General features: G+C 57.0%; 1 protein-coding gene across 2 annotated transcripts in view; it reads left to right on the forward strand.

The window, feature by feature from the left end:
• The window catches only part of ITPKB (inositol-trisphosphate 3-kinase B), a 98,113-nt gene extending 89,363 nt beyond the window's left edge, over positions 1–8,750 (forward strand). For both annotated transcript variants that reach the window (XM_011360833.2, XM_023530999.1), the window contains exons 6-8: positions 2,095–2,196; positions 3,800–3,871; positions 5,692–8,750. In XM_011360833.2, the coding sequence (XP_011359135.1) occupies positions 2,095–2,196; positions 3,800–3,871; positions 5,692–5,913 (396 nt within the window). In that variant the 3' untranslated portion in view covers positions 5,914–8,750. The remainder of the gene's footprint in view (positions 1–2,094; positions 2,197–3,799; positions 3,872–5,691) is intronic.
• The last annotated feature ends 14,968 nt before the right edge of the window (positions 8,751–23,718 follow it).

Consider the following 23,718-nt stretch of genomic DNA (forward strand, 5'->3'; position numbering starts at 1 on the left):
TGAGCCTGCCTTGACGGAGCTGCCTGGCACCTCCCATGGGCACGGTATAGCCAGCAGCCCTCACGGGACCTCCCCTCCCACACAGGACCTACTTGGAAGAAGAGCTCACCAAGGCCCGGAAGAAGCCCAGCCTCCGGAAGGACATGTACCAGAAGATGATCGAGGTGGACCCCGAGGCCCCCACTGAGGAGGAGAAAGCCCAGCGGGCCGTGACCAAGCCACGGTACATGCAGTGGAGGGAGACCATCAGCTCCACAGCCACCCTTGGGTTCAGGATTGAAGGCATCAAGGTGAGGCTGCCTGGCCACCCAGCTCCCAGGGGGAGAAGGGATGGGGGGGCGGGGCTTGGGCTCTGCCAGCATCCACAACGGTCCCAGCTGTTCTCAGGACCTTCGAAGGCTATAAGCTCCTCCCCTCTCAGGCCCAGGTGTGAGCAGCCAGGTCAAGGGACAGGCGTTTGGAGAAACTGGCCTACTTCTCTGTCTGGGGACAGAGGGGGCAGCCATGCAGGGGGTTGGGACCTTGGAGCAGCTATGGCTTCTGGTTCTGCCAGCAGTCGGCCCGCTGCCAGGGATTCTTCCCTTAGCCCAGACTATGCTGGGCACTGGGAACCCACCCAGGAGCCAGCTTGCAGGATGCCAGGAGGGAGACCTAGCTCATTCTGTTCGTGGCCCAAAAACTGGGGACTGGCCATGAGAGGCAGGCCAGGGAGGGAGTATGCAGCTGCCTTTGCCGTCCTACCCATGACCCCCACTGTGCCCGGGCAAGCACAGCTCTCTGCATCAGCAAACACCTCTGGCGAGGCTGCACCGAGGCCACCCCCAACTTTAGGGCCACCTCATTCTCTCTTCTTTCCTCTTCAGTCTTCCGAGAGAGGTCTGAGAATGCTCCCCCTACATCCACCCCCGTCTTGCTGTGAGATTTGAAGACATGCATTCACTCCAAGTAGCAAGGCAGGGAGGTGCCGGGCCGCTCAGGGTCTCAGGCAGCGTCCCTCCGGAGCTGATGGTGGTGCCCGCAGCGTTCTTGGGATTCCCTTGTCTCTCCATCCTTGGCCCACATCGCCCAGCCCTACGGTCAGGGCCGGGTGGCTGGGAGCCTTGACTCACGGGCAAGCTGAAGCCAGGGCAGGCTCCGCAGCCTCTCTGCAGATGACATTCAGGTGTGAGGTTTTGCGGTTGTCAGTGTCTTGCTGTTGATAGTGGCAAGCGGGGGAAAGTGTTCGCCCTCCCCCGGGACAGCTGCTCTAAAGCTTGGGGCTGAGAAAGCCATTCGCTCCTTCCCTGTCTCCTAAATCCAACTTTTCTCTTTTTTTCATATCCAGCCTTCAGACTGGATGCAGATTATATGCTCGTCGTCCTCCCCTTCATGCTCATTGTCCTTTATCTGTGGGAAACGATCCACTTTTCCCTTCCCCTCCCCCTCTCAAGCTGGATGCTCTGGTCTCTGTCCACTGTCCAGCTGCAGGAACAGCCAGCGGTCCCGTCTTCTTGGGCTGGGGGCCACCAGCTCTGAGAGAAGCCACTGTCCTCACCAGCAGTCCACCTGCCTCTCCCCTCTCTTGCTCCAGGAAACGCCCCTCAGGGTCCCTGCGGGGAAAGGCTCAGCTGAGATACAGGCCACCCTGCAGCCACCCCGCGCCCAGACCCCGCCTATTCCTCTAGGTGGCCCAGGGCTTTCACTAATCTCCAGCCTGGTAGTGCGCAGGCCCAGGTGTGGGGGCTCCTGGGGGCGCCTTCCTTCCTTCCCCGTTGTCCCCAGAGCTCCCATCTCCCTCTGGAGGAGGGACGAGCCGCATGCTGCCCTGGAACAGACACTGCTAAGGGCACGGCGCGGGGCCGAGGGGACAGCGCGGGGCACGGCGCGGGGCCAAGGGGACGGCGCGGGCCTAAGGAGCAGCGTGATCTCACGCGCTGCGTGGACCTGGGAACAGCGGGAGGCGGCATCACTTCCTGGCTTTTGGGGAACCTATGATGAAAGGTCTTAAATTACAATCTCCGATGACTGCCCGGGGGTCAGTTCTGGGCTTAGCGCCGCCCTTGCCGATGCTGGGCCCACGCGCCCTCCGCTGACCCCGTCCTGGGTTCTTCTTAGAAGGAAGACGGCTCCGTGAACCGGGACTTCAAGAAGACCAGAACGCGGGAGCAGGTCACCGAGGCCTTCAGAGAATTCACTAAAGGGAACCGCAGCATCCTGGTGAGTCGGCACCCCGCGAGGGACACCCCGCGAGGGAGCGGAGCCCTGAGTCTCTCGGGCAGGATGAGAGTCTTGCCCAGACCCAGCCTGACAGCAGCGGCGGCCACGGTGGCCACACAGAAAGCCCCGGCCCCAGACTTCTGCTTGGAAGGTGATGTGTTCGTCGGCCCCGTCGCTGGGTGCGCGGGGAAGCTCAGGGAGCACCCGCTCACTCTTTCCCTCAGCAGTCGACCTCACAGCTCCCCCAGAAGTGAGGTCCATCCCCCGAAGAGCGGCCCACACTGTCGCCATGTTCCCTCAGCACCCGCTGCCTGCGGGCGTTGCACCGAGTGCGTATCCGGCCCTCACGCAGCCCTCTGCAGTGGGCGGACCGTCTCGTCCCCATGCTAACGATGAGGAAACTGAGAGGTCAAGGGCACACAGCTAGGCCAGGGTGGGGCTGGAAATCCCCCAGGTGAGCCCACAGCCTGCAGGTCCTCCTGGACATGAGGCCGAGTGAAGGAAATATGTTTGGAAGGCGCATTGCCCACCCCCCCCCCCCAGCAAGAACTGGCCGTCTGTCTCTGTGGTGTGCATGGCAGACATTCATGACAAAGTGACTTCCTTTGCCACTGCAACAGCAGGCAGGCTGGACAGATGCTCTGGCCACTGGGATCAGGACCCTGACCCTCCCAGCAGAGGTAGGATGTGTCCAGCCTTCGCACCCCGGTGGCAGGGTGCCCTGTGATGGTAAGAGACCCAGGCACATCAGGGCTGTGGGCACCAAGAGAGGCACCTCCTGAACAGGCTCCCAGGGCTGCAAGGCAGGGAAGGGGGGACCAGACACCTTTTTCTCCAGGGAGACTCAGTGCCAGCTGGAACTCTCTCTCCCTTCCTTTTCTGGCCAGGAGACTTCCCACGGCTCCTGGTGAGCCCTGAGGCTTCAGTCATGGGGCACACACCCCAACTCTTCCATAGCGTGAGCCTCTCTCTGGGTGCTGGGTCACAAGCTCCTCAGCAAAGCCCACCACAGAGCGCACACTTCCTGTGCCTCGATGAGGGGTTTATCCTGGTGCTGAGCTCCAGGCTGGTGCTGCTACAGACAGGCATTGAGAGACCGCGTGTGTCTGTGTGCGACAGGCTTCCCTAGCGGTCCCCAGGGGCAGCGGGCACCCCCAGGGCCAGTACAGTCAACCCGGGTTTGGAGAGCTCTGTGGAGAGGCCCCTGGCAGAGAGATTTGTGGCTCCTTCACTTGCTCTGTCCTTTCAAAAGTCGGGGCACTGCAGTTTGTAGTCAGGAAGACACCATGGCAACCGGGCTTTTAGGATGCTGCCTGCCTCTGCACTGCCGGCGTTCCAGAATAAACTTAACCCTCATGCAAGGAGCTTCTGGAGGCTGCACGGCTGCTGAGGACCTGTGCCTCCTGCCCCTCCTACTCACGCAGCAGTGTGCACTAGAGAAGGCATGGGGCCAGGAGACTGGCCACCCCGCTTTCTCTGGGCCTCAGTTGCTTCATTTCTAGATGAGGAGTTTGGAATAAATTATCAGGGTGTAAAGTCCTCACTCTAATGAGCCAAATGGGGCTTCAAGTGTTTAAAAATGGGGTCACCTTTCTGTTCCTAGATTGCCTACCGGGACCGGCTGAAGGACATTCGAGCCACCCTAGAAATTTCTCCCTTCTTCAAGTGCCACGAGGTAGGTATTGGGCTGTTGCCATCTTGGGCAGAAAGCCATGGTCCGTGCAGCGGGCACGACATTTGGGCCTGCCACCTGAGCTGTGAGCGCACCTCCCACCATAACAGACCTGCTCACTTCAAAAGTCCAAGGATGACCACAGCCAGACGCAGGCCATCCAGGATCAGGCTCCTCACCTCAGGCAGGAACCAGGTTGTGACACCTCGGTGCCAGGCACCCTGGGATGACCACACTGGGCTGTCCTGCCTGAGATCTGAGGTCATCGTCTTCTCTCTGCTCCCTCCCGGCCACTGTGGCTCATCTGACTAGTGTCTTAGGACAGAAGCTCTCAGAGCTCCTAGAGTAGCCAGGTAACCCCCACCTGTCGCCACCCTGAGACCTGAAGGGCGAGCAGGCAGGCCTGCAGGAACCAGTCCGAGAGCAGGGCTGGAACTTTCCGCCTGCTCCCGCTTTGGCCTGCAGGGGCAGTGGGCAGCAGACAAGGAACCAGACACCTGAGACAGAGGATTCGGGAGTGGTCAGCGGGTCCCCTGGAGGGTCTGTAAGGTCCTGACGTCAGGGCTCCCGGCCCCACGTGCCTGCGCACACGCAGCTGCAGCTTCTCTGCACGCACAACGCTCCCCGGGGAATAGCTGCCTTCTCAGGTGCCCTTTACTCTCCTCGGGCTCATTAAAGCCCAGTGGCCTCAGGTCCTTGGCTCCTCCTGCGGCCTCTGTCTTCCCAGCTTGAGATGAGGTCTCTGTGGAGCCCGCCAGAGCCTCCCTTGGCTCCGCCCACCCACTTCCTCTGGGGGCTGGGGCCAAGCTGGAAGGACTTCAAGCCCCTGACCTCCTGGGCTGGTGCAAGGGCCTCGCTGTTGCCCTCGGCAGCCCCAGGCTTTGTCTCACATCTCGCCCCTCCCCCCCGCTTCGTCTTACTACCTTTGCTGTTATTTCTTGATTTTTTTTTTTTTTTTTTTTACTGTCCTCATCTGGAGTCTCACTGGGAAACTTAAGGTTCAGAAAGAGGCCAAATTATTGGGGTTTCTGTTCGCTCTACTGGGAAGAGGCCCCTTCTCTGGGGTCAGCATTTCCAGGGCGTCTTCCCCGCCCTGCGCGGGGCCCTGCGAGCTGTGATGGCCCCTCAGCCTCTCCCCGAACCTGCTCTCCCGGCCCCACACAGGTGACCAGGGGAAGGGTTGGGAGCTGTGCTCATATTCGAGAAGGCACCTTACCCCATGGAGTTGCTCTGACCTGGCCCAGGGCAGGGAGGGTGCCTTGGTGCCTGCTGTGCCTGAGGGAATCACACACAGGGCCCCGCCTCAGAGACCCAGCTGGGCCCGTGCGCCCAGGACTTTCAGGGGTGTTGCTGCTGGGCCAGGAGGTGATGTGGCCTCATCGCCTGGTGCCGAACGTGGCATCTCCCTGGAGTCCTCTCTTTCACACGAGTGGTTACTCGGGGTGTTGGGGAGTCACGTTTTAGGAAGAGGAGGGTGAGGCCCCAAGGTTCGCCCTGGTCTGAAATAGAAAGCGTGTAGGCTGGGTGGTGGGGATGGGGTCTGCCGCCTGGGACTTCCTCCCTGCTCCCTGCCACCACCCACGCAGGAGGTAGAATCCGATGTCCTCCGCCCCGCCCCTCGCCCCCCTGCACGGCCACTTTGCTGCCCATTCTGGCGGAGGAGGGGGCGGTCAGAGTCGCAGGCTCTAGGCCTATCCTGAGCGACCTTTCCCCATGTCATTCAGGCCTCGGCTTCCCCAGGTCCCCCCAGGTGGCAGTGCAGAGGGCAGGGTAGGGGCTCCGGCGATCCCTTCCTCACCTCCCCGCTCCCCGCACCCCTGCAGGTCATCGGCAGCTCGCTCCTCTTCATCCACGACAAGAAGGAACAGGCCAAGGTGTGGATGATCGACTTCGGGAAAACCACGCCCCTGCCCGAGGGCCAGACCCTGCAGCACGACGTCCCCTGGCAGGAGGGGAACCGGGAGGACGGCTACCTCTCCGGCCTGAACAACCTCATCGACATCCTGACGGAGATGTGCCAGGGCCCGGGCGCCCCGCTGGCCTGAGGCCCCCGCGCCCCGCGCCCCGCGCCCCGCGCCCCGCGGCCGCGGCTCCGGTCTCTCTCCTCGCCCTTCGCTCCCCTTCTTCCTCCGTTTTCTTTCTCTTCCACCCGGGTGCAGGTCCTAGAACGGACCCTCCGAACTGCACCAGGAGACACTTTGTAGAAGACAGACGAGCTTTGCTAGCTGTTTTCCTAGGGGAAGGGCTTGGCGCGGGGCTTCCCCCCGTCTCTGTGCACAGGATCTCCTGCTAGGAAAGTAATGGCCTGTTGCCGTTAGATCTCGGTGGAGGCTCAGGTGGCCTCTGGCTGGGCTACCTGCGGGGACCTGCTGCCCCCTGGTGGCCAATGCCATTGGCGCCGCTGCCCAGCACAGCCGGTTTCTGTCCCGTCCCCGCAGCCTGGCTGGGAGGGCCCGTGCTGCAGCAGGTGCTTGGTGCCAGGCTTTCTCGTGGTTGGGGCACAAAATCACTGGGAACCTCATGTGGGCCACGAGTAAAGCGCTCCGCTTGGCAGTCCAGGGGCTTCCAGAGACATGCGGGGGCCCTGGTAGGGCTGCTAAAGCCGGGCCCTTTACGGGCTGGTATTGAAACGGTCCAGCTTTGGGCTAGATCCAGGAGCCAGGAGAAGGCCTGGGCTGACTTGGCCGTGCCCTTGGACGTTGGCCTTCCCAGCTGGGGGAAAGCAGAAGCTGTGACTTCCACCTGTGATTGTTACCCATGAATTCAGAGGGATGCTCTGCACCCCTGAGCTCCCGGGGCTGCATGCGCCCCACCCCCGGAGCCACTTACGCCTCCCACCCCCCACCTTGCTGTGGCGAGGCCAGGGGGCTGGTGGCCTTGGGCCAGGGCACAGGCAGCCCCCAGAGGAAGAAGGAAGCTGCAGAGGACGCTGCTCTCACGTCCCCGCACCTCTGCCACCGCCCGGTCCCACACTGTCACCCTGCCTGCAAAGCAGAGATTCTTTCCCGAGTCTGGCGTCCCCAGCAGCTCACAGGCAGGGCTTCAGACCAACGCCAGGCGGGGAGGACACAGGAAGCTGGCTTACTGGCATCCGTTTTTCTCCCCCTGAAAAAAGTCTTACATCCTGAAGGGCTGAGACCCACATTTCCCAAATGTAGTGTGGGCAGCTTCCAGCGTACGTGCTGGGTGCCAGGGGGTGTTTCAGGCATCTCTTCCCGGAGCATCTAGGTTGCTTAAAGATTCGTGGGAAACCAATCGTGAGCTTTATTCTAATTGTAAAGCAAGTCAGTCTACATTATTGAGAAGAATGTAAAATTTGCATGACTTTTAAAGATGGAATTCTAGCAATGGCCATTTGGAGCTGTACCCCCAGGTACCCCTTTTGCTGTCAGAGGAGAGTTGGGGACCAGGCCAGCAGGCACCCGGGACAGGGTAAAGATGGTGTGTGCCCAGGTGTGTTCCTGGAGGGACCAATCCAGAGGGAGGGCTTCCTGGGCCACCCCCTCCATCACCCCAGGGTCTCGGGGGGAATCGTGACCTCGCCCATGTGACACGTTTCCCTTTTCATGCTGGTGAGTGACGGTTAGTGGGGGCGGAGGGTGGGACACGAGGATGTATTAGTTCAGATTTCTAAAAAGGAAATCACTTTTAAACTTCCTGGCTCTTGTTCAAAACAGTGGTGAACTCCTGTGTGGGCTGACTTGCTAAAGGTCACGCCCCCACCCCTGCAAAGCACGAGAGATCGTGTGACAGCACATGATCCTGGGAGGCAGGAGCACAGGAGCTGTAGTCACTTGTGGGTTAGAAGGGACCCCGGTGATCCACATGCAGCTCTGTGGGAAGGGACATCATTAATTCAGATGTCACATTTCTACAACGATGGTCTGGCCAAAAGTTACCCTCTTATCTATGAAAAAGAGTTTGCTAAAGCAAATTAATGCTATGAACAAAACTTACAGGGGACCAGGTGCACCTACTTAAGAGAACAAATTTTCCAAGCACTTTAAGCAAACACCAGTTGTTTGCAAACAATGTGCTAATACGCAAATGACTTGTTTATTAAAGGAGGCCCGTGGGGCCCCTCATTGGCAATACTTTGCTTTGGGTTACATTATATATGTGAAAGTGGCGTACAGTGGCATCTTTTTAGGGTTACTGTATTATTTAGGGGTTCGGGGTTCTCGTATTTACCGTGCTAGTCCTCTTCCACACCTGCTCTCTCTCTCAACCCATTCTCCGCTTTGTCCTCGCATCCCCTTGTCCCGGTGGGATAGATGGATCTTAGAATGGAATTTTCCAGAACCCCCCGCCCAGGCTGTCTATAAGACCTTCCCTGCCCCCACCACTTAGCCCTCAAGGAATGTTTTCCAACTGCTCGTCCCAGACTTGCCTTTAGTGTCATGTAAGAAGTTTTTAAGTTATATTTATATATATATATATATTTTTTGTTTTGGTTTTTTAAATTGCACAAAACACTAAGACTGAGAGGCTGGATTCTGTTTCTTTAAAGCTATGCCTTCTTTCTGAATTTCTTTTCTGCTCGGTGGAAAGACCCGGATGCAGCCCTGCTGTGCCCCCGCCCCCCAAATGGACTCTTTCCTCCGTTAGCTGTATTTAGCTTTGAGTTTCTCTGCATCCGGTCAGTCCCTGTGTGTACATAACACATGCCCCTTCTTGGGAGGAAGCGGGGTGTTCACCCCTCACCAGGGCCTTTTTCTTGGAAGAGAGGGCTTCTCGGAGGGGTAGCCTCCCCTCTACACCCCCTCTCCCTGCGACACCTTGGAAAAAACTGAACTGTTACAGCCCCCCGCCCCCCGCACAGTTCCTGTCAGACAGACTGCAAACACTCTGTACCTTCCTGAATAAAGGCCCAGAGCCCACGGTGGCGTCTGCAGTGTGGTCCTTCTGACTCCAGCCCTCAAGAAGTGGCTCAGGGGTGGGGAGTCTGGGGGTCTCTGGAAGCTGATTGGGGCTATGACGATCCTCGAGAATGGGGTCCGACTGGATAACCTTTCAATCTGCAAAGTATTTAAAATACTCTTTAAAACTAGTCTTTTCAAAATTGACCAAGTTAAAAATCTGCTCCACACCCCCCCCAAAAAAAACCAACCCAAGCCTTTTCTACTTTCGCCACCAAATATTTGCATAGCCGCTCAGGGACATCGAACAGCCACAAAGAAGTGCTCCACCCTGGCTGGGGGAGCCCCTGAAACCTTTGGGGGGCTCCCATCTGAGCCCCATATCAACTCCGTGAACAAGGCTGTGTCGTCTCCATTTCACAGATGGGGAAACTGAGGCTTAGAAAGATCGAAGACCTTGATCTGAGTAATAAACGGGGAGCAAGGATTCAGATCCAAACTTTGCCTGATTACAAAACCGATCCTGCCTCCCTCCCGACCTGGGCAGTGTCTGCAGGCCAGTGAGCTGCACCATCTTCGCCCAGGTCCAGGCGCCAAGCACCAGACTCGGTACGTAGCATCCTCCGAGCGAGGATTTGTGTGGGGCCAGCGAGGAAAGCGGAGAGCAGGAGTTCCTGCCGCTCATCGAGTTCACCGCCATCGACCCGCTTCCCCTCGGGCCTCTCCCCACTCGGCACTGCCGGGGGTTCCTTTGCAGAATTCTGTGTTTGGGGGCAGGTACGTCCTTTATCAATTTGAAAAGTTATAGGACACAAGTACAAAAAAGCTGCAGGGCCTTTGCACCTTCCGTCCTGCCTGGGCTTCGTCCCCCAGGTTATCACATGGTAACTACGGTAACTTCGGATTCTCCCGTCTGTACCTTATTCCTGTCACTGTCCCGGCAGCCAGCTCTGTGGGCTCCCAGCAACGTCCACCCAGGTTCAACGAGGGGTCTTCCCAGGCCCGTGCCTGGGTAACCTCGAAGTCTGGGGGATTCAGCCCTCCATGGTGCAAACCTTGCACCAAGGGGAGAGAAGAACAGGCCGATAGGTCTTCACCTCCCACCCTACTGATGGATGTAGCCTGGCTCACTTTCCAGTGGAAGGTCCAGCTGCCCTTAGTGGAGCCACGTTGATCACTGGGAAATCCCAGAACTAAGTCATCTCACAGGCCTAAGACCACCGACTGAAGACCTCACCTTCCACTCCATGTCACCCCACTTAACCCCAGATGAAGGCCATGGTGACCGATGTGGCCACCTTACCTCCACCAGCAATGTAGCCTCTGTGGCCTCCACCCCAGTGGGCAGTCTGACTTCAAGGTCCTGTCCCTGAGGTTCTGCTCTCTAGGGCGGCCAACCGTTCCGGGACAGTCCTGCATCCTGGGAAACCTGGGGGTCACCCCACTTTCTGGGACCACTTCTGGCACCGACTGACTGCCTTAGCCCGGGTTCCCTAGCAAAGGGAACCCAAGGTTAAAGCTTGGGAGCCAACATTTGATTGGGGAGAGTGACCCCAAAGGAGCTGGGGTGGGGGAGGCGAGGCAGAGGCAAAGGCAACACGACCACGAGGGGACGTGTCGGGCCACTGCAGGGGTGCGGGGGGTCGCTCCTGGGGGAGGCAGGGGCAGAAATGGACACGCCAGCCCCTTCCCGTTTTGCCTCTGACCGGTCATCTGCCCAGGGGGGTGGCACTGCCAGCCTCTCCAGCAGCTTGTGCACAGGTGCCCATCACCTAGCAAGTGGGTGGGGGGCAGTGTGGCTCTGTGACCGTAGGGGCAGCACAGGCCATTGCTGGGTGGCTCCAGGCTGGGATGCAGTGTGAACCAAGTCTTCCAGCGAATACCAGCAGGGTAGTGCCCATCGGCCCCCCACTCCCTGTCTGTTCTTCCATTCTGTCCCCTTACCAATGAGGGCAAGAGGCTGGGGTACCATCAAACTGCCCCCCAATTCTGCCAGGTGCAGGGAGGAGAGAGAAGTTGAAAATAACAGACTCCTGGGGGGCCTCCAGAGAGTGGCTAGGGGTGCTCGCTGTCTCGGTGACCAGGAGGCTGTCTCCAGACCAAAGACCAGCAGCAAAACCTCCTCCGATGAGTTAGAGAAGCAGCTCTTAGGAGGAAGCCCCCGGCACAGGGACCAGGAGACCCACGCCCGCCTCTAGGTAGCTGGGGCCCGGTCATCCCTGTCACCCCTCTTCCCCACATCTGTTAGGGCCCCAAGGTCGAGGGGAGGGTCTTCATTGAAGCTTGGGAAGTCACGTGGCTTAACACAGTGGTTCTTCACCTTTCTCGGGGATCACAGATGCCTTAGGTCATCAGAGGAAGCGCTGCACCCCCTTCCAAGCAGTCATACACCCATCGGGGGCTCCTAGACATCCCCGAAGTTCCTTGATAAACCCCCGGGGGGTGTATGAGCCCCAGCTTAAGAACCCTTGGCTGGTAATAGTCCTTCCCAAAAATACATATTGACGTGAGCCCCCTCCCCTCTCTGCAGCAGAGACCGGGGACCGGCCTGGCCTCTGCCCCCCACTCTCCCCCGCCCTTTGCCATCCAGCCTTCTGGACAGGCGTCGCCTTAGGGCTGGGACCTACCTGTTCGCAAACAGAGCTTTACTGGAAGGAAGCACGCCCGTCACTTTACGTACTGCCCGCGTCTGCTTTCCACGAAGACGGCGGAGTAAGCAGAGGCTGCGGCTGCAAAGCCTGACGCATTTACTGTCTTGTCCTTTATAGAAAAGTCCTCCAACCCTTGCCTTAGAGTAAAGGTGACCGCTGAGGAAGAATTCCTACCTATCTGGCACCATACCAGGTGATTTAAGGCGAAGTAGTTTAATCCTTACAAAAACTCGGTGAGATGGGCTTCGTTAACCCTGTTTGGGACCTAGGAAAGCAGAAGCACAGAGAGGGTGAGGCACATATGTAAGATCACACAGCTGGTAAGCTGCAGACCCAGGCTCAGAACGAAATCTCAAGACCTCTCCAGATCCTGCATGACTGAGCCTCCTGAGCAGCAGCGCTGGTCCTGGCGTCCGGCTGCATCACAGGACTGCAGGGACAGCCAACCGGTCGTCCAGTCATGAGTCCTGGGTTTGGTGACTATAAACCTGAGCAGGCCCCGTGAACGCTGATGCCCAGCATGGCCGTCTCCTGGGGGTGGGGGCTGAGCTGCAGAGAGCCCAGGCCTTGGCCCCAGCTGTCCTGGGGGAGTTGGGGTCGGGGTGGGGGGGACCCTGGGCCAGGAGCTCGCTGACAGCGGCGCTGTTCGTTCCAGGCTCTGTGTGACCCTGTGTGACCCTGTGTGACCCTGCAGGGAAGCGCAGCCCACGCAGCCCTCTGTTCCCTCACAGCACAGTGACACACAGACACGCAGACTCACTGCCGTCCCCCACCCGCCCCACCCCACGGCAGACTGTACAGAGCCAAGTTCACATGCCAGCGCACGGGCTGGCTCAAACGCCCTTCCACAGAGACACCAAAAACTCCTCTCAGTTCTCGCAAACATCAAGAGACAGCGTGTGTGTCATTTTTCTCTCTTTACTGTGACAGCTGTGGCCTGTTCCTGGCATTTCGTGCACCGTGCCAGCCCTGAGATGACAAATTCAACGGAGAAGTAAGGAAGGGAATGGCAAATGCAGAGCAAGAAGAGGAATTTCACACTTCAATGAGATGTGAGGGCTTGAAAAAAAACTAGTTTAAAATAATAACAATGACAATAAAATATGAGAAAACGAAGTGCTTCCTGAGTAGATGTTGGTTGCAGCTGGCTCCGGCCGCCGTAACAAAATACCACAGGTTGGGTGGCTTAAATAATGGGAGTTTATTTTCTCATAGTTCCGGAGGCTGGAAGTCCAAGATCGAGGTCTGGCAGGGTCTGGTTTCTGGTGAGACTCTCTTCCTGGCTCGCAGATGGCCACCTTCTCTGATGTCTCTCCATCTTTTAAGGACACCAGCCCTATCTGATTAGGGCCCCACCAGGATGACCTCATTTAACCTTTATCAGGTCCCCGTCTCCAGATAGTCACATTGGGGGCTGGGGCCTCGACATATGAAATTGAGGACACAAGGATTCGGTCCGTAACAGGGGCCCCTCTTGCTAACCAACATCACGAACTCCACTTTCCGTCCTCTGCTTCCCAAACTCGTGAGTGAGTAAAGCGGTTTTGGGGTGTGGAGTCGGGGGGGGCGGCTGGGGAGTGCAATGTTGGCTTCTGTGGTTTTCCATGTGGCAAAAAGTATTTGGGTTATTTTAAAAATAGTTTCTGCAAATCATGGACAAAAAGTATCAGACTGAGACAATTTGCTGTCGCCAGCAGCCCTGTTTTATTTCAATGGGGGAAAAAAAAATGCCCAATTTTAGTCATGCTCTTTGAGAACACTTGCCGGAGTGAAATCAAGACCTTGGGCTCCGGAAGCTGCTGAAATAGCAGGACCCCGTCTGGGCAGCCTGCCCCCTTCTGGACAATCATGTGCACTACAAGGTACCTGAAGAAAAGGAAGGAGGTGGTCAGTTCATTGAACTTACAGGTCTGGGCGCCCCGTTGCTCAGCCAGCATCCTCTCCTGGCCCCCAAGAATGCCCTGGAAAAGAGAAAGTTCCCTTCTTTTCATAGCTTCTTCCAGCCTAGCTACATCTTTGGCCTGATAGTCCACTGATATGATGAACTGCATCGATTAATGATCGAATCTGGAACCAGTCTGACCTTCCCAGGGTAACCCTCGTGTGGCTTGAACACAGAGGGACACCAGAAAACTCTGGTCTGAGGGGAATGTTCCATGTCTTCATGGAGGTCATCGTTATGCAGCGGCACGTGTTTGACAGATTGTACACAGGACTGTGCATAGAACGGTAAAGGATAAATTGTACTGCGTGTCAATCATTCTTCAAAAAAATAAAAAAAACCTGACTAAAAAATTAACTGATCTCTAAAATGAATAAGAAAAAGCCTGGGACATAAGAGAAAAGCCGCCGGCTCTCACTGTTAGTGTCTCGGAGTGATTCTTCCTACATGTCTTTCCTGCGTGTCACCAGCATTTATCCTTTGCCTGCCCTGTATCAGCTCTGGAAGCCATTGATTATGCGTTATTAATCCTTCAACACAGTTATTGCTTACAGCAATTAAGTGTGACGGTCAGTTCTACGCATCAACCCAGGGTTGCCGCGAAGGTAGTTTATAGATGTGATTACAGTCCACCTCCGTGGGGTCGGCCAGACCAACCCCACGGCTCCACGCCCTGGGACATCGTCCACAGGCTGAGCCCTCGAGGCCGAGGCAGTGGGCGAGGCCTCTGATCGGCAGTAACTTTCTTCCTTATGCCATGGGCCTGGCACACACAGCATTTTCTATCTCTGTTTCTGGATTCACCCTCCAACGACCCGGGGCTCTGGGGCTCTGGGGCTCTGGGGCTCCAGGCAGCCATATGGCCGCCCTGACCAACACCTCTTGGGTCTCACAACAGGGACAAATGAAATTGCGAGACACTTTGGAGATCCTCATCAGGCCACCAAGGTGTCACCACGCCTTCCCGAGACTTGGCTGTACATTTTCTTCCAAGAGTTTGCTCCCTTTCTGTCTGGCTTCCTTCAGATCCGAATGAAATTCACGGAGGCCCTCGGCCCGTCGGCTTGTGCTTATTTGCATGGCTAAGTAACCAACACTTCCGACGGGCAGTTGGCCAACGGAAACAAACTCTGCTTCTGTACTAGGTACAGAGAAGACTCTGCATAAAATATTTTCTATTTTCGGTTGAAGCTAGGAGGTAGACAGAGCGAGCTCATATATATGCAGATGTGCTTCGTATCAATTAGCAACTTGCTGCTCCTAATTCCACCTTCCCTCAGCCGTGAAGTTTGCCTGGAGCAGGGCCAGGGTTGACTCAAAGGGAATAAGAATGTTATAGGGGGTGGCACTATCTGGGGGAGAGTTTCATGTCTGAGAAACCTGCTCCCTCCTTTCCTTTGTGAAGTGTCTTAGGCTACAGGCCTTGCTTTGTGGGGAATTTTGTGAGGCCGGATGTCAGGACGCTGGCCAAGGGTCGAGCATCCCGGAGCGTTTCCAGGGACTTCGGAAGGCGACCTCGGGTTCCGTTCTCACGAGGGCTCAGAAAGGAGTCACCTGGACGTGGGTGCGGAGACTTCCGCCTTGACGTCTTATTCGTTAACTGGCACCTCATGAACCAGCTGGCAACTCCCAGCAAGCCCCTGGTGCCTCACCAAGCGCCCCGAAGGCTCCGCGTCGGGACGTGTGGGTGTGCTCACGGCGTGTGGGTGTGCTCACGGCGTGTGGGTGTGCTCACGGGGCGCCTGCACTCACTCACAACCGGGCCGACGAGGAAAGAAAGGGTGCATGTGTGTTCACCTTTTCTGGAACTTTGTATATTAAAAAAAATTTTTTAATTGAAATTGTTCTACATGTATATATCTACAATTTTTTCTCTAAATACTGTTCTCCGACATTGTCGTTTGAGACAGGAAGGGTCAGATAGAGTGGGAAGGTGGGAAGACGAGGCTGGAAGGGATGAAAACTTGCCTGGTGCGCACATGGGCACATGCGCGTGTGCGCGTGTGCATGTGTGCGTGTGTGTGCGTGTGTGCGCATGTGTGTTATGTACATAAACATCTTGTCTGTGTTTGGTACATGGTAGAGACTCAGTAGATGGCGGCTATTGTTCTTGGTGGGAAGAACAGTGAAGACAGTGTAGGTCATAGGAGGCTTTGGGAGCAAATATTTAGTTAGGATTTTTTCTTGTTATTAGTGAGAGAAGCTCGACTTGAACCAGTTTATGGAAAGAAAGAAAGAAAGAAAGAAAGAGAGAGAGAGAGAGAGAGAGAGAGAGGAAGAGAGAGAGAGGGAGGGAGGGAGGGAGGGAGGGAGGGAGGGAGAGAGAGAGACAGGGCGCGGGAGGGGCGCAGATGGCTCCTGGGCTTACACTGCAGCACGGGCAAAGCTCACAGTGGCCTCGGGGACGACAGGAAAAGCCTTGTCCCTCCATCTCTCTTCTCCGCTTTCTCCGTGTGCTGGGGTCTCGCTCCAGCCTCATGTCCCAGGAGGGGAGAACCCTGGTCCTAAGTAGCTTCTGGCCCCCTCCTGGCCGGGAACCTCAGGAGACGGGAACAGTTTCTCAGTGTTTGAAAAGTGCTTATTTCCTCCAGCAACGACGTTCTGAGTTTTAAAAGTTTCTTTGCTTTCTAGAGTTTTTTGGTTTTTTGTTTTTTTTTTAACATAGCTATTTTGGGTGAAAATATAAATATCCAATGCTCCGACTGGAGAGACAGCTGCACGCTCCTGCTCTGATAACTTCACCCAGACCCCGTCTCTTCCGGGGGACTGTACTCAGCATCTGTGGGCGAGGAGGTACTAACCCAGGGGACGTTCAGGTCCCCAGGTCAATCACAAGGACACTCGGGCCACAGGCCACAGGAGCCACACAGCTGCGCCTCCCAGAAACCAGGAAGCGGGCGGGCACCTGAAGAATCCCAGGTCCCCAGGCCCATTCACATGGCCAGACTTCGCTGTCTCCTCTTTTTCAGGGGTCCCTCCTCCTGCTATTGGCCAAGCGACCACCTCAGTCATTCATGGTTCAGGTCACTGCGTGAGAAGGTCTCAGTGACCAGGCTGGTGGCCATCCTCCACTTCGGTGGCGTTCCGTTGCAGCGCCTTGTGGGGTGCCGGCCAGCTAGGGTTGAGGCACAGGTCACGTAGCTGGAGGGGAGGAGCCACGCGGACTGGATGCACCATCCTGCTCAAGGAGCTGCCTGGGCCCGCGCCTTCCTCAGCGGCTCCATCCTTACTCCATTCCTCTTCCCCGCCCTTCGTTGCCCCTTCCTTTCCATAAACTGACTCGAGATGGGTGTCCCCCACTAGGAACAAAAGTCCTGGCTGAGTCCTTGCTCTGGGGACCCTCTCCACCCCAGGTTTGTGCTCCACATCCCGGAATGGATGCCCAACCCGGTCCCCAGCCCAACGCTGGCCCTTCCATTCCACCCGCTTCCTATCCCCCGTGCATCCTCACTGTCCTTTCCTGTGACCGTCCGTGGGCGAGCACGAACCCCTCAGAGCCTGCGGCCTGGGGCTGTGGGGCATTCTGGGGAGCAAATGTCTTCGTGTTTGTCACAGCCCCTTCCCTGAGGGTCTGAAGAGAGCTCTCCAGGGCACACTGGGAAAGAGGCACTGGCTGGCTCGACCACATCACCCTTCCTGAGGACGAGCGGATTGGGGCTGGGGGAGGAGAGGTGACCTCACTGCACTGAAGGTTCCTTCTCCTCATGTGGCAGGGCTGGAGAGTAGTATCAGCCTCACCAGGCCCTCCGAAGCAGGACTCCTCTGCAGAAAGAATTCTCTGGCATAATCTGAGCACGAGAAGTACTTGGAAGACGCACATGATCAAGAAATGCTCCCTGGGGTGTCTGGGTGACCCCTGGGTCATCATGCTGCCTTGGGCTTTGAGTCCTGGTTTTAGCAATGACTAAAGTCAACCCTAGGCACAGATGTCACTTCTGGGGCCTTGAAGGGGTCACCGTGGTTTAGCTTGGAATCTCCCCAAAAGGTTTCACTATGAGGAGTGATAAAAGTCATTCTTTTGGCTAATGGCCACATCAAGGCCCTTGAGATGGCAACATCTCTCAACAGACAGACCAGAACACCGCCGGTAAATGGACAAGGATGGCCAGTCCCCAAGGGCTCCAGGCTGGCGTGAGGAAACAGGAAGGAGCGGGGCCTTTCCCTTGGGGCGTGAGGTGCAGGGTGACACCTGGAGACGCGTGTCCCACAGCACCCAGCGCCGAAGAATGCCCTTTGTGGCCTCATTCTAAACCCCAGCCTGCTGCTCCTAATGCATCTTCGTTCCAATGATCTGTTGAGTCAACCACGTCCCGGGGCTGTGAACACAGAGCTGCCTGGGCATGAGGGAAAGCACGGAGCCTTCTGAGTTCTAAACTACGTGTTCATTTAACTATTAGATTTAGTTATTAGATTTCATCTTGTGAGATCGCCTCAGCCTGTCAAAAGCTTTTTGAATTCCGATTTATTCATCTAATATATTTAGTTCCCTTCACCCGGAAATTCAATAAGCTCTCTAGATTATTAAAAGAAAATGTGGTCTGGGCCGTGGACTGTGCCCTGTGAGTCCCCCCAAAGTCCCCTGGTATAGCTAAATGGCTAATCCTAAGTTCCCCTAGTCACTCCTACCAGCTTCTCTTGACCCGGGAGACCGGCAAACGTGCATGTCACACACATTTCCCTCGGCAACTAGCAATCGAGACAAGGCAATGAGTTTCAACTGTACACTTATTCTCATCAGACCCAGTCTGGGCCCTAACGCCCTAATGTGCAAATTCTCAGTGGCAAACGGATCAGACTACCAAAGCTGGGCCCTTTAAGGAGTAACTGGTATCAGCCTCCTGGGAGGCGGGAAGTAAGGGAAACGCAGGTAAGCCCACCTCACAGAGGGGGACCTTCAAAACGGAAGGGACAAGGGGCACCAGGAGCAAATGCTGCAGAGAGGGAAGGAGGCTTTTAAGAACCGGTCAGAGAGCTGTCCACGAATGAAAATGAGAGGACACAGAGATTTGAGAAGCCACCAGAAAGGTCACAGGAATGTTTATTATATAGAAAAGAGGGGAAGGAAGAAAAGGTTTTCAAAGCTGTATTTCCAGGATTTAAAAAAATCACAAACTTGGAATGCCAAGCACATGCCATGCTTTCTATATTTATAGCAGGAATGCGTGTGCGTATATAAATATGTACATGGAGCTATGTACACAGGTTTTCATTGTCATACACGGTATTTTTCGTTACATGTACAGTAATGGTGCTCGAGTTATGAATTTCGAAGCCGGCAGAGCGCTGGAGAAATTGGAATCCTGCTCAGCGCCTAGGGGGCGCTGTGGAGACCCCAGGGACAGCAGGCAGGTGGGCCTGGGGCTTGGTCCAGGGGGATCTGGGAAAGATAAGCTGCAGGCTGCACGCCTGGGGCCAGGGCAGGTCTGGAAGCGTCCCTGACATCAGAGGTTTCTTCCTCTTTTGGAACCAAGGAAGTTTTTGGTCCCTGGGGTGAGCTGGAAAACCCCCTTGGCTGGATTGGATCCTGGGGGAAGCCGGTGGGGGTGGGGTGAGTTCCCGGTGGGTCTGAGTATAATCGAGTCAAGAAAGTCCTGGGGGGTCAGAGAGGGGTCTTGTCAGAGAACAAGAGAAATGTACAGCGATGAATTTAACAGAGAGAAGAGAAACCCAAACAAAGCCAGTCACAGTATCAAAGAACTGCAGATCACAACACGACACTCACCCACGTGTAAATTCAGCTGGTACACACAGAACCGGTCTTGTTTTCACGTGTGTTATTTAAAAAGAATCGGCACCATGTACAATAGCATCGAACTCAGGCTGTGGACGGGGTCAGCCCAGTGTTCCCACGGGGCACCCAGGCCCGTCACAGCCTCCACCACCCTCTCCCAGCTTGGAGCGGGGATCAAATGTTAACGCAGAAAGTGGGGTGGGCGTGACCCCCTCCCCCTTCTCACTGGTTCCTACACTGGGCGTGGGGCGAGGGTCGTGGGAACAGAAAAGGGCTTCAGAGTGAGGCTCGTCTGCAAGCCAGGAAGCGCGCAGAAAGACACCCTTTCTCCAGCAAACCCGCCTCCCGCAGCAGGCCCAGGTGGGGCAGGGTGGAAGAGATCCAAGAGCGGGGCCCTGGAGAACAGAAACTGTGCCTCTGGGCCGCCAGTGGGGGCGACGAGAGCGAAAAGCGGCAACATCCGGGTCCCAGGCCGGAAGGAGACAGCTTGGGGGGCGGGGGAGGGGCCTTTGGAGGTGTAAAGTCCGAGTCCTGAGCCTCCAGACAGGCTCTGTCCTGCATGGGCTCAGCAGTCAGAGGGGCTGTGAGTGTGCGCATGTGCACACGCACATGTGTGTGAGCGTGCGCGTGTCTGTGCTTCTTACCCTTTGAGGGTAAGAATGCAGCGGGGGTGGGGAGGGTTGCACTGGAGAGTCCGGATCAGCCTGGATGGTTGGCATTTTGGCAAATCCAGGCACGGAGGGAGGGAAAGGGGCTAAATCAAAGTGAGAGACGACTCGTACCAGAAACTCAGACATGTAGAGTGGGACCCTGTCGACAGCCTCCCCACTCTGTGATGGGACCAGGAGGGGAGAGTGGGATTGGGAGCCAATGCTTCTGTTTTACTGGAAAGAGTCTGGGTGGCAGGGCCGCCAGCACCTGAGCCCACGAGCCTGCTCGGGAGACAGCAGCCTCGCCCTCTGCCTCTGCCTCTGCCTCCCCTCCACCGGATGGGGCTCCAGGGAGCCCTTTGCTCTGACAGAAATATGAAAAGTGACAGCCCCCCAGGCCCCTCCTTGAGGCATGAGGCAGGAGGAGAGACAGCAGCACCAAGCAGGAACTCACAGCCAGGGCTTGGAGGCTGGGAGCATTTGGGGTTCACTCTGGTTGGGGTTTCTCCCGCGCATCACCAGAAGGAACCATCCCGTCTCCTTGTGGGACTCAGGGTAGATCGCGACGGTCTGACTACAAGCTTCCGCGCCCCTGTGGTCCCATGAATATTCTGAGGCTCTAAGAATCTAACAGGAAGAAAACTGACGCCAAGTTAGGACCCTGAGCGAAGCCCACCTGCTCGGGGTGACCTCAGCCTCCCTTCCCCAACAGCCCGGCCCCCCTGTCTCCTGCAACACTCACGGAGGGAGGGGGTCCAGCCTGGTCCTCAGGGAGTGGGTCTCCCCTCTCCTACCTCTGCTCACCTCGCTGTTTCACCTGGGAAGGCTGAGGACGGGGATGCTCTCCGGGAAAGGGATCTCTTTGATCTTTTTCTCTGAGGCGGCACCCAGGACCAGCTTGGCCCACATCCGCGCCCGCTCTGTGCCTGCCGAACGCATAAATGCGCGACCGCGAGGCCACCCGTGAGAGGCCAGCACCAAGGGAACGAAGAGGGCACCCTGTCTGTCCAGCCTTGTGGAGGCGGGGCACGGTCCGCAGATGGTCAGTGGCATCTTCAAACTCCGCCCCAAGCCTGAAGCCCCCCCCCCCCCCCCCCCCCCCCCCCACACACAAGGTCATGGTCAGCACAGCTGGTGGGTGCTTTAAAAGTGCACGCCCACCTCCAACCCCTCTGTCAAAAGCCCTCGAAACAAACCAGCCAGAGGGAGGAATAGTGACGGTAAACAAGGCCGGAAACCACCAAGCAGAGGATTGACCTCTAAATCACACATCCCCGAGCAGTGTATACAACGCAGGAGGCTTTCTCTGCCAGCATCACTAACATGACAAAAACAGCCGGGGCCATTAAAGCCTGGGGTGCACCTGGGAGCCGGAAGGAGCGCAGGCTCCCCTCCCAGGGTCCCAGGAGGAGCCGGACAAGCAAAACCGAAGTGACCCTCACCCTGTCTGAGTGGTGACATGGGTTCACCAAAGAAATCATGTGAGGGGTTGTTTTCTGGATTTTAAAGAGCCAAGTTGGTCCGGAAAGGCCACTGTCAGGCTAGCCCCTCGCTTTCCTCCTGGAGCCCCAGGCCTTTGGGGGACATTCTCCTGGTCTTTGGGGTTTGCTGTCCCTGTGCTAACCTCGGGGCTGGGTGTTTGGGGCCTGTGTTTGGTCTTTCTCTCTGGGATCTGGGGCCCTGTTTCTCTGGGAAAATATTGAGCATGTGGCTTTCTCTCCTCTATGTACCTCCTGTCAGCATGTGTCCTCCCCACGGCTCCTCAGCCTTCGCTTGAGGGCTGCCCACGATGGTGACGACAGGCTGTGCTGTGGGCCAGCCCCCCGAGGACCCTGCCTTGGCCCCCCGCGATGCCTGTCCCTTCTGGGATGGGGCTGGGACACAGGCTGTGGAGTCAGCTCTGTCCCGTGGAGCCTATGTTTGGGGGCATATGGCTTCCTCGCTTGGGGCCTCGGTTCTGCCTCTGAACACTCAGCCTCCTGGGATTGCTGTGCCAGCTGCTGGTCAGGGTCATAGGAGATGGGATGCAGCACACCGTGCCTGTGCAGGGGCCCAGTGTCTGGGGACTGTCCTCGTCGCTGGGGCTGACGCGTGGGTCTGGGGCAGCAGAGGGAGGGCGCCTCTCCCTGTTGCTTCCTTAGCTCCCCTCAAGTGCAGCCAAAGACCGGCTCTGGGCCAGGTCTGCCGTGTGCGGCCCCCAGCACACGGCAGGCAGGAGAGGTGACGACCAGACCAAGAGCCATCCACCTCCTATTGTTCCCAAAGGGCCCCTGGCCTTCCCAGCCTACAATCCTGGCTGCCGAGGGGGTAGAGAAGAGACAGTTTAAGGTCCAGGTCAACAGTCTCCACATCCACGGGACAGTCCCAGGCCCCAGATGGCTCGTTCTCGCTCCAGGGTCCCACTCTGTCCCCGGGGGACTGCTGCTCTGATCCGAGTGTCACAATTAGGCCTCGAGAGTCTCTCATTCACTGTGAAGTTCTCTGCACCCCTGTGATTCGAACACGCATGGTGGGGGCCGGCGGGTGGGGGGGAGGCCTTCGGAATTCTGACTGATGCAAAGCCGAGCCTGAGGCGTGCCCTGGGGCTTCTGGACTGCCACCCTGGTGCTGCGCCATCGAGGCAAGCCCAGCTCTGTCACCAAAGCGCTGTGTGTCAACCAGGCGCTGGAGGGCACAGGAACGCTACATTTCAGCTGGCTGGTGTTTAATTAATTAAACCCGGTCCGTCTAACAGCCTGGGTGGCACAGTAGCCACTGTTCCTTATCTAAAGAAGACAATAATGCTGAGGTCATGCACTAATTTAGAAGGATGCTATTTTGAGCTGATTCTGCCCCCATGGGAATCCTCCCAGGCCCACTGCCCAGACGACAGGTGGGGGTTTCTTTCACACATCAGTTACCTGGAAAGGGGCTTCCTCCTGAGGCCGATGTCTCCCCACGTCTGGAGACGTCCTTCCAAGCACACAACCCCCTGGATTAAGCCGTCCCACAGTGGGACTCATGGTGACACCTGTCACTCAGGAAAATCCCATCTGCGTCTGGATTGTGTCACTAAACATGCAACAAAAATTCCTATCTCTTCTCCACCCCCTCAGCAGCCGCCTCCAGCCCCAGCCAGGAAAATAAGATCCTCCTCTCTCGCTTGTGGGAGCAGCCCCCACCTGAGACCTGTCATCACTGCAGGGAGGCAGGCAAACTTGGGGAGCTGTGGGCTGGCGGCCGTGGAGGAGTCCTGGGCTGTTATTTCAGTATGTGTTCAGCCGAGGCTGTTTTTTGTGATTCTAGGGGAGGCTCCACGCTCTGGCGGCGCTTCCTCGAGAGCAGCCAGCAGCCAGCCTGCTCTCTTCTTGGTCTGGAGGATGCCGCCTTCACACAGAGAAAGGGTCTGGCTTTCCAACCAAACCAAATGTGGTCCTACGCCTTGAAAACACAGAGGCTGCCAAACATGAAGCAAGCAGCGAAGGCCTGGGTTGGCAGCAGGAAGGAAGGAGGAGGGACGAGATAAAGCTGCTGCCAGGTGTTCATTCAGAAAGTGCATCCCAGCCTCCAGCAGCGATGGAAAAGGGACGAGATGCTCATCAGCACTAAGGGGGAGACAGCGGGTGGGAACAGGCCAGGAGCGGAGACTCTGCCTGGGGTAGGTGGGTAGCTAGAGGGGATGCCAGGGAGCTGCCCAAGCCACAGGAACCCTGAGGCCTGCTGCCCACCAGGACTGTGATGAGAAAGCCCAATGGATGGGGTGGGTGGACCACTGCCTCAGGGGCGGGGTTCATAACAGAGGCTATGAAAGCAGTGGCCCCCAAGGGGACTCACGGTGGAGCCAGGGGGCCTGTTCAGCTACAGGGCCCCTAGGCGTTCCCACCCGGCACAGAAAAAAACAGCCAGACAGGTCACTTCTCCAGCCCTGGCTGAATTCTGACTGAGCCCCTGATAGGGAAAAACCCTCGGAGAGGGACACACCCAGCGGCACAAAGTCCAGCAGGGCCAGAGGCGTGCGGTCAGTCCCACGTTGTAGCG

The sequence above is a fragment of the Pteropus vampyrus genome, unplaced genomic scaffold (genome assembly GCF_000151845.1).
Source record: "Pteropus vampyrus isolate Shadow unplaced genomic scaffold, Pvam_2.0 Scaffold60, whole genome shotgun sequence".
NCBI classification, from domain to species: domain Eukaryota; kingdom Metazoa; phylum Chordata; class Mammalia; order Chiroptera; family Pteropodidae; genus Pteropus; species Pteropus vampyrus.